We start from the raw sequence: 20047 nt of genomic DNA, 5'->3' as shown, positions 1-20047 counted from the left end.
GTTTCACAAAACCCCCACAGTGCCTAAGAAGTATGGCAAGGTTTTTGAAAGAGAAGAATGGAAGTTATTAAATGTAGCAGATGCAGAAATCAGAGAAGTTTTGTTGTCCTTACTGTCGATGATTCCTCATGTTACTTTGGAATTCCTGGATGGGTTATCTTCATCACATTCCTGTCTGAAGGTTCAGAGATTCCAGACACATATGAAACACATAGAGACTGTGGCAGCATGCACAAGTTCAAGCTAGCCTGGGTTCCAGCACTGAGAAGAGGAAATGGACATGGACTCTCACTACTAAGCAAGCAACTGTCTACAGTTAATACCTGCTGGCAAAGGGAAAATTAATTTTATCCAATGGTGTCTTACGGGGTATATTAAACACATTTCAGAGTAGACCTGTTGCCCTGAAGTAGGTGGCCGATACAAACTGAAGTCAAGGGTATTATTCACAGACTTTTTGTCTCATCCTGATTTGTTGGAGCATTTTTGTCTTAGTGGTCTTTTGGTTTGTGGTTTCCGTGTTTGTGTTTTTTTGGGGGAGGGGGATTTCTTTGTGTGTATTTCTTGTTTTTGAATGTTTGTACAATTTTAAATATCTAGAGAGAACATAATACATGGGTAGGGAGGTAGAGAGGATATGTGGTCAAAATATATTGTATGCAGTTTTTTAATTCTATAAAAAAAGGAAAGAGAATGCTTTTATGTTACCTGCAATGGTTGATACACAGTTTAATTCAGCTCACACGCATTGTAAGTGGGAAGAGTGGAGGTGAAGAAAGACAACTAAGAGATGATAAGAATGAGCACTATAGGATTATGCTGCTGCCATTAACTAGACTATGTGTATAATACAGGCTCTGTATTGAATTCATATAGAATATATGTTATATATACATATAATATATAAGTAACAAAATATATTTACATATATGTATAAAATCTCCAGTAATAGTCCTGAATTTGTTTCTTTATGCAAAAGTACTGTTAATCATTTTATCTTCTTTGGATTTGTGTCCATGTGATACAAATTCAGGTATAAGAAATCACTATCCCCTGGGCGGCAGTGGCGCATGCCTTTAATCCCAGCTCTTGGGAGGCAGAGCCAGGCAGATCTCTGTGAGTTTGAGGCCAGCCTGGTCTACAGCGTGAGTTTCAGGAAAGGTGCAAAGCTACACAGAGAAATGCTGTCTAGAAAAACAAAAAAATAAAAAACAAACAAAGAGAAATCTCTATATGTTAAAACACTATACATTATAGATAGGAAGAAATTAAAATTTAGTATAGACAACAAAGAATACATAGTAAAAAAATTGCTAGATATTCATTCTAAAGTGTAATGATATTATCCCAAGTTTGGATAGTAAAATTAATGCTTTTGTTTTAGATAAAAATAATGTAATGCATATGTGAAATGATAAATATTTTGTTACACCAAAAAATTATTTGTCATTATAAATATGAGGACTACAAAATAAATATGACTCTACTAATTTTCTAGTCATAAACCTTTTGCCATAATTTCAAGTGTTTTTTTTTAATGAATGTAATTATTTAATAACAAAAAGTATTGTTTTCCCAAATGAGTCAGGATCATAATATCTACAGCCAAACTAACATGTACTAGTAAATTCTATTGGATTGTTATGTGGGCCATTGCCTGATAAATTAATATAGTCATTTTCTTCCAATAATAAAGTTGGATCCCTAAGGCTCAGTTGGTCACCATAGAGATTCACATCATTATTAAATACTTGATGATGCTAATTCCACTGTGCTCTCCTAGTCATTTCATACCAGCACATCAAACACCTCACTAAATTAAGTTAGCTATTCAGTCTTGTTTTCCCCAATATTTTATGAAGTATGACTTATAAATAATGCAAATTTATTACACAAATTATAGGCGGAGAAATCTTTCATTCAAGTAGTAATATCCATGTTGTGAGCTTCTAGCATTCCTAAGGAGCATTCACGTCACGTTTGTGGTTACAAAACGTCAGAGTAACAGTTGCTTTTATCTGGCATAAATGTTGCTTAAGATCTGGTGCTATTCAAGCAAAGGATACGTGTGGTGATATTGTATTCCCCAAAATCTTGTACACCCTAATAAACTTATCTGGGGTCAGAGAACAGAACACCCACTAGACAGACATAGAGGCCAAAAATTGGTGGCACACACACCTTTAATCCTAGCATTCTGGAAGCAGAGATCCATTTGGATCTCTGTGAGTTCAAAGACTGAAAACAGTCAGACATGGTGACACATGTCTTTAATGCCAGGAAGTGATGGCAGGAGGCAGAAAGGTATATAAGGCATGAGGACCAGAAACTAGAGCTGGTTAAGCTTTTAGGCTTTCTTTTGAGCAGCAGTTCAGAAGAGATCCATTTGGATGAGGACACAGAGGCTTCCAGTCTGAGGAAACAGGATCAGCTGAGGAATTGGCAAGGTGAGGTGGGTGTGGCTTGTTCTGTCTCTCTGATCTTTCAGCATTCACTCCAATAACTAGCTCTGGTTTGTTTTTATTAATAAGACCCTTTAGATATTCATGCTAAAGAAATGAAGTCAAATTGTAATGTATGGTTCAGATGTTAGCGTCCATATCTGGCGTTGGGGCTTTTCTAATGGATAAAAGCATATTTCCTCTTCTGCATTCACTAATAAATGGGTCCAACAAGGCTCGTAACTCATTACTAACAAAATTGTGCCAGCTTCTGGATATGAATTTTAATAGAAGGGCTAAGTAATCACTTGAATTTCTACGAAATTGTGACTAAAATGTAATACATTTCATTAATGACAATCTGGGTTCAAATGAATGGGTCTCTTCAATTATGGAAGTCCCTGGGTTGTTATAGAATCATGAGGCAATTGCAATGTTTTTTTAATGTCGTGATGTTGATATCATCAACAGGTCATCAAAGAATCATACTCAACTTTCACTTATCGTACTCTTCTTCCTAAAGTTTTTACATGCTACATAAATATGTAACTGTGTCTAAGGATGGCTTCTCTCTAGTCTTTAAAAGGCAGAGCAAAACAACAGTACCAAACTTCATCAAACTTCCTCTGTCACTGGTGCTAACATAAACATTTTAGATACAATGGATATATGAGTTTTCATTGGGGTTATTGGTAGGAAATAGAGTCGTAAGTTTCATTTTCAGTTAGCAATTCAGGCAACAATTCAAAGGAAGAAAAAATAATTAGGGCAGAAAAATTTTGCAAAATCAATTTCAGGCCAAATATCCAATTACACTTAGGTTTCTTAGATCTGTGTTGATTCAAATCCTTTGTTCTACTAGCTGTTCATCAGTTTGTCATTAAACATTTTTATTAGAATCTATCTCTCCACAGAAAAGCATGTTTTCTTCTTTCATAATCAAGGATTATGATCTAACTATATGATCTTTGCAAAATATGTGCCTTTATAGACAGAAACAATTTTATAATAATCATGAATGTACCATATGAAAGAGATGTTTGATAAGTCATAAATACAATAGTAAGGGAAGATTGACATGAGGCAGAACTTTATGAAATACTCTATAATATAAATGTTAGAGTAAGAGAGAAGTCTATCTTAAGTACAAATTAGTACACTACCTACAGTGAAAATGTTTGCAAGAGTTTATCTATACTGGCTATATGTAAATGCATAATAAAAAATTATGACAGGCAATTCAAGTTATAGTCATACAGGAGTAAAAATTAGGTTATATGAATATATAAATACCATTTAAGGAGAGGCACAAGCCCTTTAATTGGACAATTTAATTAACATTTAAAATAACTATGATATGATCATCAAACCACATTTTAATAATGAGAAAAACAAGACTAATAAATTTCATAATTCTTGCCTGTGGAAAGTAGATATTTTAAACTGAGAGATATTAAAATTTTACAATAGTTAAACTGAATTGATTTTTCAGTTATAGGAACCAAACCAAGGGCTTTGTGATTACTAGGCAAGTATTCTAACATTGAGCTAAATCTCCAACCCCAATTGAATTATTTTTAAAATATAACTTTGTCTATATTTTAATACAAATGGATTTCAGATTAATAAATCTCTTGAGATTTTTCAACATTTCTATTTTCAGATTGTAAGACTGAAGGAAATTTTCCCTAGAAGATTTTACTTAATTTAGTTTCAGCTAAGTTTAATTCTATTTTTAGTTATATAGATGAGACACCTCAATAGAACCTTTTCATTTCATTTTATACTTTCCGGATTCTACAATGCCTATTAAAGTCAGTATTTCATTAATATTAAATTTTAATTCAATGACTAATAATGACTATAATTTTGGCACTTACCTAAAACTGACCATCTCTCAACAACTATCATTATGACCTTTCTTGAGAATACACCATCCAGTGGTAAATCTCAGTAAACTATTGCCAACAAATATTGCTTTATGCAAGAAAAGAATGCCAGATGATGTTTTAAGCTGCATGATGCATGGATAAAAGATGGACCAAAAGTCATGCTAATTATACCAAAATTATATATTTTCCTTCCCCTTGTTTCTCTTTTTTCTCTTTCTTCTCTCTCTCCTCTTTTTCTGCTTCTTTTCATCTCTCTCTCTCTCTCTCTCTCTCTCTCTCTCTCTCTCTCTCTCGGTTTTAACTTTCAGAATACAATGTAGTTACAGTCTCTCCAAAGTGGATGGACTTGAGCTTCCCATTCTTTTGTGTTAGTAATCTTGTTCAATTCTGTAGAGTAATGATATTTAGGAGAAAAACTGGTCTCTCATGAGCACTGAAGTGAGATGTTGTTTAGAGAAATTAGGAAAGTATAACACTAATGATTTAAAGCATAGTAAATTTCTAACTCTTAAATTTTCTTTGAATACATATCCTTTCAGTATTTTATTGTGTGAATTAGCAGGAATAAATGTGACCCTTTAGTAGCTTAGATCATAAGCTAAAGGTTGCTTAAGGGGGCATGAGATGTGCTCTCCAGAAGAGAAAAGTAACAAGTAGATTGTATCAGACCTGTCCAATATCATTTTACTGCCAGGCAGAAGACAATTCAAATATTTCAAGGGTATATTGTAATTGTAATTTAGAGCTTTGGGGCAAATGGTTATATTTCATAGAATCATAAGCTTGAATTAACTAACCACACATATAAACATATAATATATATATATATATATATATATATATATATATATATATATATATGGAGAGAGAGAGAGATTGATTGATTGATTGATTAAAGTATAAATTCTGCAAGAAAATTTAATTTAGAAAGTTATGGAGCATGAATGATTGTTTCTACATATGATATCATGGTGATGCAAAGACTTCTATGGTGAAAAGAAATGAACCAGCTATCTTTATGAGTCAGTTTATGTAATATGGATAAAAGGGATTCAGGGGGAAGAGAAGGCAGTGAAAACCCTTGGGAAATTTCCAGCATATTGGAGGAGAAAGTGAGGGTAACAGACTACATACCACTCAACATTTGAGGTCATAGATGGGCCAATTATAGATCATGTTGGGCCTTACAGCTCAGGGCACGGACTTGGATTCAGTTTTAAATCTGATAGCCAGCCCTCTCAACAGTTTAAATGGAGAAATGGAATTATCTGATTATCTCAGGATATTCCTCTGGATTTTATTTGAAAAATTATCCACATAGCACATTAAAGGAGAAAGACCAATTACTCTTTCAATAAAAACAAACTAACACCTTCAGGAAGTCAACAGGTCTTTAGCTTTATAAAATTAAATTCACAGATTATTGTGGCAGTTCACCTCATAACAGTCACTGCCTCGCAAACTTGATGACCCCCATTCAACCCTGAAAACTCACTGTGGAAGGAGGTAACTGCCTCCTGAAAGTTATCCTCTCTTCTTCACATGCACACCATTGAGGTTAGCTGTGGCTTGTTCTGCTCCTCTGATCTTTCAGAATTCACCCAAATAGCTGGCACTGAGTTTTTTCTTAATAAGACCATTTAAGATTCGTGTTACACACCATGGCACATGTGCCCCCCCAAACTTAAGCACCTGTGAGCATGCACACACACACACACACACACACACACACACACACACACACACACCCCAATTCACATAAGTAAAAATAAAACCGATAGTCTTAGCTAACCACAAGTGTGAGAAGTGTGTTTGCTAAAGATTATTACATCATGGTAGTAATTATGACAACGTGCACATAAAATGAAGAAATTAGATTGATGAAAATGGCAGAAATACATAAAATATTTAAAAGAGCACTTAATTTGCTATTGTAGACATTGTACCAAGTCAAAGACAGTGATTATTACCAGCTGTTCAACATTACACTGGTTTTCCAAGCATGTTTTGGGAAAAGACAGAAATAACTAAACTAAGAAAAGATAGAAAACATTAAAACAGCATTGTCATAACTCCCAAATATTATGAATGCCCACAATGAAAGCTAAATGATATGGGTAGACAATTTTAATATTCAGAATTTCCTGAATTTCAATTTATATTAAATCATTAACATGTCTATGGTGGTATTTTATTCGTACTGAAATGTGATTTTAATTGTATGTTAATAAATAAAGTTGCCCCAGGGGTCAGAGCTATTAGAGCCATAGCAAAAGCGTGGCGTTGGTGGCGCACACCTTTAATCTCAATACCATAGAAGACCTGGAAGTCTCTACAGACAGGCAGTGACAAGGCAGTCATGTGTTTGGGTTTACAACCAACGAGAAGGCAGAACAGAAAGACTATATAAAGACAAACACACAGGAAGTAGGTCTCTTTCAGAGAGGGAGGACCACCGCAGGAGGAAGGGTAAGGTTTTAGCTCTGAGCTCTGACCTCTTGGCTTTCTTCTTTACATTGGTTCGGTGTTTCTTATTTAATAAGATGATTGGTTACATCTACACATGTCTATATGCCAGATATAATGTTCATAAAGTTTTCAAAATATGTAAAAATCTATATAATGTCAGTTTTGTAAGGTTTATACTTAAAAACTTGAGAATCAACTTACAAGGTTCCCTGAATCTCAGCTAATATGCATGATTTAACCTAAGGTGGACAATTTGGCAACTATTAATTATGTTCTAACTTATTAGCCCATTTTATAATCCAATTTTTAAACTGTACATACTTTCTCTTCATGTCCATCAGAAATAATACAATGAAAGAATAGTGACACATGATTGTAAAAGATAAGCAAGAAAAACACTCAATTGCTTAATAACAAGTTAGTAATTACTATAAAGATTCTATATATATGAACTACTAAATTAATATGACAGAGATTTTTATTTATTGAATGGGATTAAGAACTCCAAAAGACAGCACAAAAATACAGAAATTTAATTTGTACTAGTCAACACTCAGATAAATGGACGAAACAAACTTCCACTAAACACTATCGAAACTTGAACACACATTCAGCAAAAACATAAATAATTGCCAGTCAGCTAAAATATAAATAATTGCTAGATTCTTATGTTCTTCTATATGAAAATGAACATGTGGATTTAGGTCTTAAATGTACAGGATAAAATTCTCAAGCTTTTAAAAAGTGGTACAGATCATCAACATTGGCATGACTTATCCTTAGGAAATTGTCAGTGTACAGGTGTGGAGTTTAAATCTCCAAGCAAAGCACTAGAAGAGATGCAGAGGTTTCAGGTCAGGACCTCACAGTGAGAATAAAAAAGAGAACAGAAAAGAGAAAGCAGGAAAAGGGGAAGGAAAGATGGAAGGGAGAAAGGTGGAAAAGGGGAGGGAGGAAGGGAGAGATTGAGAGAATTTAACCAAGTTATAATAAAGAACTATTTCATAACCTACACATGCAAAGATGTTTTGAAAAGTTTGTGAAATATGAGATAATACATTTCACTACATTAGCCACCAAAGTACATTATCCAAAACAAAATGATGGCTCTGTATAGATTCATAAGGAACATTGGTACTGTATAGATTAATAAGGAATGGAATGGAAAAATAAAAATCAACTTAGAAATTACTAAGAATTTTCCCTGAATAGAAGAAAAAGAGCTTATAATCACAAGAGACTAATCTCATTAAAATGGATAATATGCAAATTGTAGTGATTATGTATAAATTCCATTACAATTAATTGGGGAACTACTACCACAGGATGAAGTGCTTACTAGGACATGCAGCAATGGGAAGTCAATCCATTATTCACTGAAGAGAAACTGCCTATGAATTTTGGAGAACAATTTTCTATGGCCAACGATATGGCTTCTTCAAACATACAAATATACTATTTCATATATTCTTCAGAAAATATTGTCTTTAGCACAAGACCATACAAAAGTGTTTATAGAAGGAGTACACATGATAACTAAAACTTTGAAAACATCCAAATGACCACAAAGAGAATATTCTAGAAAATTAACGGTAATGAATAAACTGGTATTACACATTGACATAGATTAACTTAATAATAATAGTAAGTGGGGAGCAAAAGTCATTGTGTATGATTTGACTTTAAATAAATTCAAACACAAGCAAACACGGCAGAATGTGCTTAAGGGTAAATACACAGGTGGTAATAACTATGAAGAAAAGTAAGAGGGTAAGCGTGAAATTTCAGTCTTAGAGGAGACACAATGGCACATGTGGCCTGGATATGGCACATACAGATGTTTATTTAATTTTGAGAATCTAGTCATGTGTGTCTGAATGATTGAAAATGTTTTCATTTAGGATATATTTATATATCCCCCAGAGATCCATTAAACAGCCTCAACATTAGTCACTTTTTAAAAATATCACGGCTAATTTGTATTGAAAAAGGGCTACATTGTCAGGTTGTTTGAATGCCCATTGATCCATATAGAGATAAACCACAAAATAGGTTGTATGAAGCAGAAATAATGGGAAAGTGCTAAATTTTGTATCTAAAATTTGTTTGCACAAACTGGAGGTATAACCATTCATGTAAAATTAATTAACATGATTTAATATTTACAGGTTTGGAGTCTGGAATGTTGACCCAGCAATTAAGAGTGCAAGTTGCTCTTCCAGAAAACCTTAATTTAGTGACCACCACCAATGTCCAGTAACTCACAAATATCTGTGCTACAGCCCCAGGTTCTCTGATGCCCTCTTCTGACATGCTTGGGTACTGCACTCATATGCACATGCACACACACACACACACACACACACACACACACACACACAAATAAAAAATAAATTTTAAATATAATTAGTTATTATTAGCTCACACCTAAATAACTGTTTACTTTACATAGTATTTATTTATTAATTAGTTAATCATTATTGAATTTCTGCAAGTAGAATAGCAAAGGAACAATTGATTTGCTATGTATATAGTTCACAAAAGGAAAAGCTAGAATTTTAACCCAGCTGTGTCTTTGTCTGCTAGATCTGTCATTACTCCACATTAAAATATTACATTACTTTTGGTGTTAGGAAGTGCTACAGGAAGATTGAGAAGAACTGGATCTTATCTAGCTCTTCATGGTGTTAGCTAATTGATATTCATTATGTTAAGGAGACTTAAAGACTCAATGTTCCATAAACTTTGGCTAATATCTACCAAAATTATTCTGAGATTCAGCAATATGATTAGTACTAAACCTTCATTCAACATTTTTGATGACTTTATTATTATTATTTTGTTACAGATTCAGTTGACAAGGTTCAGTAATGTCTCCAAAAAACCTTTTGTGTCCTGAAGCATGAGGAACAGATGGTCAGATTAATACAGGTGGACTGAAGCTGACAGAAATAAGGGATGAGAGGATTAACAGGTGAAGCAGGTGGTGAGGAGAACAGTTTTGTGATTTTTTTCCTTGGCTCATGGTCAATGGAGGAGGGGGAAGAGGATATCTCGAAGAGATCGATTCTCTTAAAACAGAAATTATCTTTGGAACAAGTTACTTTTGTGGAATAGAGAGGTGGGTTATGCTTGATAAAAAAAAGAAAAGAAAGTGAGAAAAGAGTGAAAGGAGCTATAATTAGATCAGCTCTACCTGACATAGAACAGCCCTCTACAATGTCAGGACAATGTAACACTCTCGCTGCAATTATCCTGAAGGGATGGATTTGTAGAAGGCTGACCAGGATGACCTCATACTGGGTAGTCATAGCTATGCTTCTGACTTGACCCAGATGCAGTACCTCACTGCTGTTCAAATATCTTTCCAAACAGCAGTTACCCTATTTCTGTGACTCCCTCACTGTGAAAGACCAAAGTCACTTTGGCTGAGTGAGAGAATGAGGACTGCCTGGTATGTGCCATCCCCTTCCATGGATTTCTACTGATGCGTTTTGCTGAATTTTTAATTGCAAAACTGCATTTTTTTCAATCTTTTTTACAAGGACTTTTCCTGTAATTTCTTTCTGTTAGCTGTATCACCTGGCTAGAATGCTACACAAATTCAAACCTAGTCGGTTCTATTGAACTGTTAGTTCAAGTATCACCAACTTCAGATTTCCAGATGCTATAGTTTATGCAATTGTTACAGCCAGTTAAAATGCCTAAAACTTGTGGCATGACCGAGTTGCTTTGCATTGCCATTTAGATATAATTTACCCCAGTGTGTGAATCTGGCTCCTGTTTACCAGGTCATGTCTCACTGATAAATAGATATCAGATAAATAACCCATAGAGTTATTTTCAGGGCTTGGAAATACAAGATAATATAGATGTGACAATTTTCAATGACCTCTTCTGCAGCCAATAGGAGGCCATTCATTATTTGTCTTGTCTATGCAATTCCAAGACATTTTGTTGCTGTGGGATAATGTTTTGTACACTGGTTTAATAAACTGCTGATTGGCCAGTAGCTAGGCAGGAAGTATAGGTGGGATAAGCAGACAAGGAGAATTTTGGGAAGAGGAAGACTGAGTCAGGAGATACCAGCCTGCCATCCAGGGAGCAGCATGTAATAGCAAATAGGTAAAGCCACAGATCATGCGGCAACATATAGATTAACCAAAATGGGCTGAGTTTAAGTGTAAGAGCTAGTCAGTGGTAAGCCTGAGCTAATGGCCAAGCAATTATAATTAATATAAACTTCTGGTGATTATTTTGTAAGAGGCCACGGGACTGCAGGGTCAGACTGGGATACAGGAAATCTTCTGGCTACATTTCATTTCTGCCCATTGTTGATCCCCAGTGTTCCCATAAGACAGACAACCTTACTGCATGCAGAAGAAAAACTGACATGAGAGCCTTAGGGCAACAAATGAAACCTAGAAGTAAAAGCAGCACTTTGTCTTACTCTGAAGTCCGTACCTGAGCGCAAAGCGTCCTTCTGAATGCTTTCGTAATCATGCCAGTCTTTTCTTCTCAGACCATCTGTCCACGAATAGAATTGCCCATCTCCCAGGCCCAGTGGAAACGTCTGTGGGAAAGGAAAGCATTCAAGCATGAAAAAGGAGGTATTTTCTTCTGCATGGTTGGTAAACACAGCACGGCACATAACAGGCAGTGCAAGAATATTTGTTATTTAAATGGCTCTTCTGAATATTTTGAGATGAAAACCATTGCGACTGACTGAAAATATTCACATTCTGAACCCCCTTTTATAACATTTAAAATGCGAAATGCCCCTCCCACAGCCCCATATCATTAAACATTTTATTTGATCTAGAGACTTCGTTGAGTACAGCTTATCCTTCCTAGTTGTTTCCATTTGCTTAATGTGTAGATATTGACCTGATGAGTTAATTTTGTTTGTGACTGATAAAGTTTTATTTATGTTGGTCAAAAGTATTTGAATGGTGTTTTAATAATATTAGTAACTGTTCACTGAATGCTCACTATGAGATTGGTATTATAATAAATGCTTGACATACAGAGGTTTTAAGTCCTAATAGCAATCTTAGGTGACAAATCTCCATTTTTCTGGAAATTAGACTGAATCCAAGAGAATTAAAACAACTTTATTGAAAGCACTATGCCCACACCAAACATTGAACCCATTCTTTGAAGACTGTCCTTGTGTCCTTAATTGACACCAAAGTACTGTATTCTATCTGATTCTAGTAAAGTACAGTTTGTATTTATTCTAAAGGTTCAAATGAGCACCCAGACTTCAACTGTAGTCAGGACACATATCTTATATGTCCCCCAAACACAATGTGTTTTGATGTCACCTTGGGAATATCCCTTGCTTACATTGGTAGAATCACATTATTTCATAAATTATGTTCATGGTTTAGAATAAGAAACAAAAATTACTTTGAAAGAAATTTATCTTTATAATCATAGTGTTCACATAAATAGGTTATACATTAAATAAAGAAACAAATTATGCAAAGTAGAAAAAGTCAATTTGTTGAAAGATGAATAAATTTAATTTCATATATTTCCCTGAGAGCATTTCCAAGGCAAACAGAATATCTTATCTCTTAGTTTTAGATGTCATTTCCATTGTACATATTTCTTTACCATTACTGTATCTTTATAGCTTAGAGAATAATACAGTGTTTTGAAGGGATAGAAATAAAATATAACGCTTAAAAAAGAACAAGAGGGTTTAAGTCAGAGAAAAGATTTTCCTATTTAGATGACAAGTTTACATGGTTCAGATTTTTCTTGTAATAGTATAGGTCGTTGTGGTAGCAAACAGGAAAAGACACAGAAGAAAAAGAATGGTGAGTACTCTTCAAATAGTAAGAGGAATGAAGATGAAAAGAATGAATATAGGGAAAAAAGAATAGTAAAGTAGAAGAGGGAGGAACTATATGAGGATTGATAACCACCACTTAAAATTACACTAGCAAAATCCAGCTAGACATCATAAGGAACTGAATTCAAAGTATACATCTTTTGGGTTATATCAGCCTTGTATTTATTTATAGGGAACAATATAAAAATCTATATTTTTATAGATAATAATTATTTTAAAAAACAGCTTGCAGATGAACAGATTTGACACAACACTTGGAAATAATTTTGTGAAATACAAACTCTCTCTAGTTACTTAGCATGCTGCATTCCCCTCGTTTTTGGTATATTTAAGGTAGAGAACTCATTGTAATTCTTAATTCAGATTTATTGAACACAGAGAGTTGATCTTTATTTTCTCCACAAAAGAAAGGACATGAAGGAGATCAATACATCTGGAAAACCAATAGTTGGATTGTTATGAACTTATCATAAATAGAAAGAGAAAAAAAATCTTGTAAAACAGCCTAAGGATTTGAGGACAAAATTTCAATAACACCTAAGAACAAGAAGCATCAGTTATTCCTGAGAGTAAGGTTAGATGTGGTTAAAAGATTGGAATCTTTTATACAGGGAAGCTGAATCGGGTTTCTATCTCCACCTGCAGCAAGGAGATTTCTGAGGTCCACCCACTCTTCTCACCTACCCACAGATGACAAAATCTGTTCTTGGCTGGATGTCTTCATGTACTGAAAAATTAGGTTTTGTGTCAGTCTGTCTAAAAACCATTACTAACCTACCTGCTCTTTTCCACTGTACTTCCAGAATGCTGTCAGCTCAAGGATAGAACCAAAGAAAGAGAAATCCCTGCTTGAAGCTAGAATCACAAGGAAGAGATGTGGCACTGGATCCTGTCATACACCCAGTTCTTATGAGAGATCCCCTCACCAGTAAACTCTTTATACACAGTGCTTAATGTTACTATTCACTTTATTTGGTTTGTTAGTATGGATATAGAGCCAAGAGTTGCCAGACTCCTGAGAGAAATGGTAACAGGTAATTTGAAAGTCCAAAGATATTGCAACCTTGAGAGTACACAAAAACAATACATGCTTAATAAAGTAAAAATTTAATTTCATTAACGCTTTACAGAAAGCACTTCCTTAGAACATGAATGACAGAAAAAAAATTTAGACCCTTGGAAAGGACGCTGGAAAAGTAATAATATGCAAGAAAAGAATAATTATAGGAGAGTTTGGGAAATGAGTGTCAATGCGTTTAAAAACTAGGAAGAAAACAAATGCCAACAGAGATAAAAGGATACAGCAGTAAAGGAAGACAGACTCTCCACTTATAATCAGACATGTAGGATGGAAGCTGCTCCCAAAGAGGACTTCTTTGTGAAAATAAAACCTAAACCAAAGAGATAAAATTATCTCTTTCTTTTCTAAAATCATGGGAAAGACTTAGGCTTTTTAAAAGAGATTGAGATTAATTATTAATGTGTATATAAAAACAACTGGGCCTGGGCATGTTGGTTCATGCCTGAATTCCCAGCACTAGGGAAGCTGAGGGAGAAATATCACAAATTTCAAATGAGCCCAGTCTATATCCAGTGGAACAGTAGCCTCCAACAAGTTTCAAATTATAAAAGAGAGAGAGAGAGAGAGAGAGAGAGAGAGAGAGAGAGAGAGAGAGAGAGAGAGAGAGAGAGAGAGAGAGAGAGAACAGGCTAGGGAGACAGCTCAGTGGGTAAAGTGAGAGTCACAAAAGCCTAAGGACCTAAGTTTTTATCCAAAACACTCACTTAAAAGGGCAGGAATGGGGACATGTGACTGTAATCCTAGAGTCAGAGTAAGAAGTTTGATTACTCCAGACCATTGGCCTGATGCGGTTCCTAAACAGTGGGCTTCAAGTTTAGTGACAGACCCTGTCTCAACATATAACATAAGATAAGCCCGTCTCAAGGAAGACACGAGGCATTGACATGTATGGGAGGCATTGACATGTATAAGCCCACCATGCTGTGTAGCATTTTCCTACTAAATGACATGCTCCATCTTGGAGGGAAGACCCTTCAGACTCTCAAATTCTAAATGGAGTCTCCTTAAGACTCAGGAAATACACAACTCAAGAGTATCAGGAAGTCCCCAAAACATACTGAATTCCTTAGACCTTACCTTTCTTGAGGTTGCATAAAAATTAAGAGGGCTGAAAAGGACTCTCAAGTCTTTGGAGATGCTTACAAGTTTTTCAGCGAATTCCAAGGCTCTAGGTTTTGTGATTTCTATTTGAAGTGGGCTAGACTTTTAGTGATACACTTGTCTTTGAGTTGTCAGTGCTCTCTAAGTAATCTCTCATTCACACTCCTGTATATAACACCGTCACACAATAAACTCATCAGTTTATCAAGCTGGGCTTTGCTGTGATTGTTACTTTGATCTGTCTCTGGTTCCCTCTCTGGAGTAAATAGACAATTTTTCATATCTCCCAAGGAATAGTGTCATCTCAAACCCTACCAAAAAATAAAAATAAAAATAAATAAAGCTGAGGATGACGACATACTATAATACAAGTACATATGAGGCTGAGGCAGGAAGATCCAGAGTTGGAGGCTAGCCTGGGCTACATAGTAAGTCCAAGGCAAGCCTGTGATATATACTGGTATCTTGTAGCAAGACACAACAACAACAAAAATCAAAAACCCTAATGAAGTGGGAAAACTGAGCCAGTAAATTAGGCCTGAAGAGAAAGATTGTACAAAGGAGCAGGATTTTATGCACTATTTGATCTTGCATGAATATCTAACCTGATAAGTTGCTAACTAAAATCAATGGCACAAATATACTAAAAGGAAATAAGTAGATGAAGCTATTTAAAAATATATTTTTATCTAATAGCAAATTAGTAAATAAAACTAATGTCACGACAAAATTATCAAAGGCTAGTAATATACATGTTACCTACAAATTTGAAGCATAAGGCAAAATAAAGATAATAAAGGTTAACTTAAAAAGATAAATAAAGGTTAACATACTCGTTCCAGAAATCAGAGCTTGCAAGGAGGAAGGCAGGGTGAGGGAATTGCTGGTTAACATTACAGATACAGAAATTATTGTATAATTACAGTCAACGGTTGTCTCTGGCAGTAGTTTTCCCTAAAAACAAACATCTTGAATACTGTATTCATTTCTTATGTGTCCTTAAGCATGGTCTGTGCTCCTGTAAGGTCAGCTAGCATAGTAAGAATGTTTTATGATGGAGGAGGTATCATGCTGACATGAAACATCTGATACTATGTCTTAACACATGATGTCTGAGGATTTTTGTCTTAGCACTTCTATCTACATCACAGCTTCTCATCAACCAGCAGCACACATGGTTAGAAATGTAGCCCATCAGTCCTGACTCCTGTCTATTAATAAAGGAAACGGGGCAGAAGAGAAGGACTGATATCTTGTTTTCAGGTTGATTCTTGGGCTGACCAGAGTGTCCACCTTGGGAGAGTGACACAATTATCAGAGCAGAAGTTAAACTCATTAGGAGACCAAGGGCCACAATTTATGGAATAGTCTCCTCACTGATGGCCCATATGATTGGGTATTATTGCATCCTTTCTACCTGACACAATGTTGGGTGAAAGAACCTAAATCAATCTGAGTGCATTTGTATAGAAGTAACAATTCTGAAAGCATAACCACCCAGTAAATGACCCATTAGTGATCTGACCTTTCCCCTCACAGAGAAAGCTCCAGCACTAGAGTCCCCTTGCTGCTCTGCTGCTTTTCACATTCTAAGTCCTCACATGATTTTAGAAATGCCGACCCATTATCTACAACCATGTAAGGTAAGATAAATATAAAAAGCATTGTGCCTTCATGAGTCATCTTTTTCAGACCCATCAGTAGGTCAACCATTTATATGTAAGAACCCTTTGATATTTGTGCTTTGTGAATATTCTATTCATAATTATGCTGTTACATATGATTAACTACAAAAATACCAAGAAAAAGAGAAACAATGCATTAACTAGAAACCATATACAATAGTTAGAGCTTGAACCCACAATCTATTAAAAATTAATGCACTTTTGAATGGGTCAAGAGAAAGTTTCTAGGGGTGAAGCATTGCCTATAGGCAATGTATTACAAGAGACAGCAAGCTCAAACGTGGGGTGCGTTCATGATACATTAGTGGGATACACTGTCCTAGGGACTGATATGCTTGAGGACTCCCTTGTTATACGGGAAACTACCTTGTTCTAAAAGCTCTTCCAAGAACTGCCACAGTAAAACAAAACAAAACAAAACAACTTTTGAATAAAAAGAAGATACTCTTTGCCATTTCTGTTAGAGAAAGCTTATTTATCACAGTTCAAAAGTAGTGACATTAAGAAAATATATTTGTATATCATGTGAAAGAACATTTTTTAGGCATTCTAAAAGCTATCATATGTTTTATTAATCAATAAATTGACTTATTTCACAATAAATTACATGTGAACCACTTTGCCTTTTCTTTGGAAAACATTCTGATCTAGTAGAAGGACTCTGGATCCAGAAAAACAGGATATAACCCAGGGTTTCTGATGATAGACGGGAAGTCTGTAATACCTGTCAATCCCTTAATAAGCTGGCATTGACTTTGTCTAATAAAATCAGTACCTCCTGTATCTACATGAAAACGTTTTTTAAGCAGTGAATCAGAGTAAGTGTACAACATTGGTTTATCATAAAACAATGTACTAATATCAATTTTTAACATCTCAGTTCTTTTATTGAATGTTTGCTTAATCTTCCAGACTTTTGAAAGTTTTAGTGCAATTGCAGAAACAAAGATTATATAAGTCACATAAATCATATCTTATGCAGAATGAGATATGCTAATATACATACTAATTTGATATAGTGATATATATGAATTCTTACACTGGATCTGATTAAGTTTCTTGCACATTAAAAGTACCTTTCATCTTCCCTTAGAAAATTAGACACTATAGAAAAACAATATTGTGGATGGGAAAATAGATAATCATCTTTTATTATATATAATTACAACATTATAAGCAATAAATGTTGAGCAAAGGTTCAGAAATGTTATATTTACACACTAATAATGTTATAAAGAATAAGTAACTAACACCAGGAAAACTAGAATTTTAACCAAGTACATCTGCCTTTAAATCACCTGAATACAAAGAAAAACACAACAAACAGTGATTTTTGTTTTTCTCCATTATCCAAACTTTATTATGTAAAATTATTCAGACAAGAGTTAGGAAACAATGTGAGGCAAATAAACAAAATTATAGTTGGGATTTTGAACTCCATGTATTGTGCTTTAGGGGGCATTGAAGTTACGTGGAACATAGAACTGAAAACATTATTTTTGTTATTGCTGTGAAGTCCCTTTCTTTCCTCTGTTGTAAGTGAATGGGAGATTCTTCAGTATGTCTTGAAAGATCTACAGAGAGTTTCTGCATCTCTGTACACCCATAGAACATATGTATCAGTTAGTACCTGGCATAAAATCATTTTTAGTATATAAAACCAATTTGCTCTTTAAATTTTGCATAACTTCTCAAATGTGTCACCGGTAATATGATCTCAGGAAACAGAAAATAAAATAAGCATTGAGAAGTTATGAAATTCTGAAATTAACCCTCTTGACTTTATCTATTTTATTAGCCTAAGCCAACTGTAACAGGGTCAAGACCTAGGTGTGTGACTCAGAGAGGAAAACTCACTAGACTGTGCCCTTTGTGTTTTTATATCATAAGCTTTCTCTATGAAAACTGATAATACGAATGGTTATGTAAAAATACTGATGACAAACTTTTAGCTAACTCAAGTGTTTGTAAAGCATATTGTGCTGGATCACATCATTAGGATGAATCAAAGCGACAATTGCTAACTTGAAACCCCTTCCCAGATTTATGCTATGGCTTTGCACGTGACCCTTCCTTTAACCTTCCTCAGAAATGGAGTGCGTCATTGTCAGCCTTTCGGCCTTTACCGAGTACACCAAGACCTCGAACTTGCAAAATTCCCTCTTAAATTTTCATTAGTTTCTGAACTCTTAAGGATCCAGAGTGATTTTTCTTGTAAGATGACTGCCAAGGTAATATCAACTCTCCAGCATCATTACAGAAAGTGAAACAAAGAAAGAATAGATTTTTCAAAATCAAAATTGTCAGGAGGCAGTCTGAGAGATAATAACTTGTAATAGTGCTGGTTTGATTTGGGGATTAAAGGCTCATCAACTGAGTGTCTTGATAATTCCAGATTAGATTGTTCTCAACAACAGGCAGGTATGCAGAACACACAAATGAAATTTTATAAAATTTTTTCATATAATACTAATGAACTTTATTATATATGTTAGCCTATGGGGTTAGTTTTTTTAAAGGCTTCTAAAATATTTACATTGTTTTAATAATGAATGATCTTTTCATTATTTTCAAAGTCTACAAGAATGTAATATCATGAATCATAATTTGGAAGCCCTGATAACTCTTCACTACTTTTGCAACTGTCCTAAAACTATTTTTTAAATTATATATTCCTTCTCTGGTCTCCAAGAAAGTTAAACATTATATTTTTACAGGCAAAAATCAGGATACTCCTAATTTTATGATTTCTTGGGATGTTTGTGAAAATTTTCCAAAGCTGTCTTCATGTTTATTTAGCTGAAAATGAAAAAAACATATATTAATGCATATATAAAATCATAATATTCCAAATCTTAAGTTCATTGCTATGAGCATAGTTACGTTTCTTTCAGCTAACAGAAGTTTCTGTAAGTAACTAGAGAGATCTGCAGAAAGCTATTCTTAGAGTAAGAACATTGATCAGATTGAATTTGTTGGTTATTAAAAAGCCAACCTTGAGAGAATTTGGAAGAAGGGAAAAATATGATCCAAAATATAGTGTAAGAAAAGAAACTCAAAGTGCATATGACTATCTTCCCTAGTTTAACGAGGGTTAATATCGCAGCTGTGGTATTAATGGAATAGCCATAGTCTGTTTGCAACTAGGTGTGGTTCAGGAGAGCTGTGGTAATGACCCCCAAAGTTAGTATAGTTTTCATTTTCATTTTTAGCAACAGAAAAATATTGAGCATCAGGAAAGCCCTCCCTGCCTGCCTGCTCCGCAGCTGCATACCTTGGGGACATGTTGAGGAGATCCTCATCTTACAAAGATGATAAGAAGACTGAGAATTTTTTTCCCAGGATCTAGGCATTTTCATTGTAACTCCTAAGGGAAAATTTAAAGGAGAGGAAAAACAAAGAGAAATGAAGATAGGATGATTAGCCTGGAAATGAAAGTTGTAACCGAGGAAATATAAAAACAATGAAAGATCGTGTTTTTTTTTTTAAAAAAAAAAACAAAACATTATATTAAC

General features: G+C 34.6%; 1 protein-coding gene across 1 annotated transcript in view; it reads right to left on the bottom strand.

Annotated features, from left to right (window-relative positions):
• Positions 1 to 20047, bottom strand: part of Galntl6 (polypeptide N-acetylgalactosaminyltransferase like 6) — a 1076513-nt gene that overhangs the window by 722338 nt on the left and 334128 nt on the right. Inside the window, exon 2 of the mRNA XM_076553306.1 lies at positions 11267 to 11375. Coding sequence (XP_076409421.1) covers positions 11267 to 11375 — 109 coding nt within the window. The remainder of the gene's footprint in view (positions 1 to 11266; positions 11376 to 20047) is intronic.

The sequence above is a fragment of the Peromyscus maniculatus genome, chromosome 17 (assembly GCF_049852395.1).
Source record: "Peromyscus maniculatus bairdii isolate BWxNUB_F1_BW_parent chromosome 17, HU_Pman_BW_mat_3.1, whole genome shotgun sequence".
NCBI classification, from domain to species: domain Eukaryota; kingdom Metazoa; phylum Chordata; class Mammalia; order Rodentia; family Cricetidae; genus Peromyscus; species Peromyscus maniculatus.
This window is presented reverse-complemented; position numbering and strand designations above follow the sequence as displayed.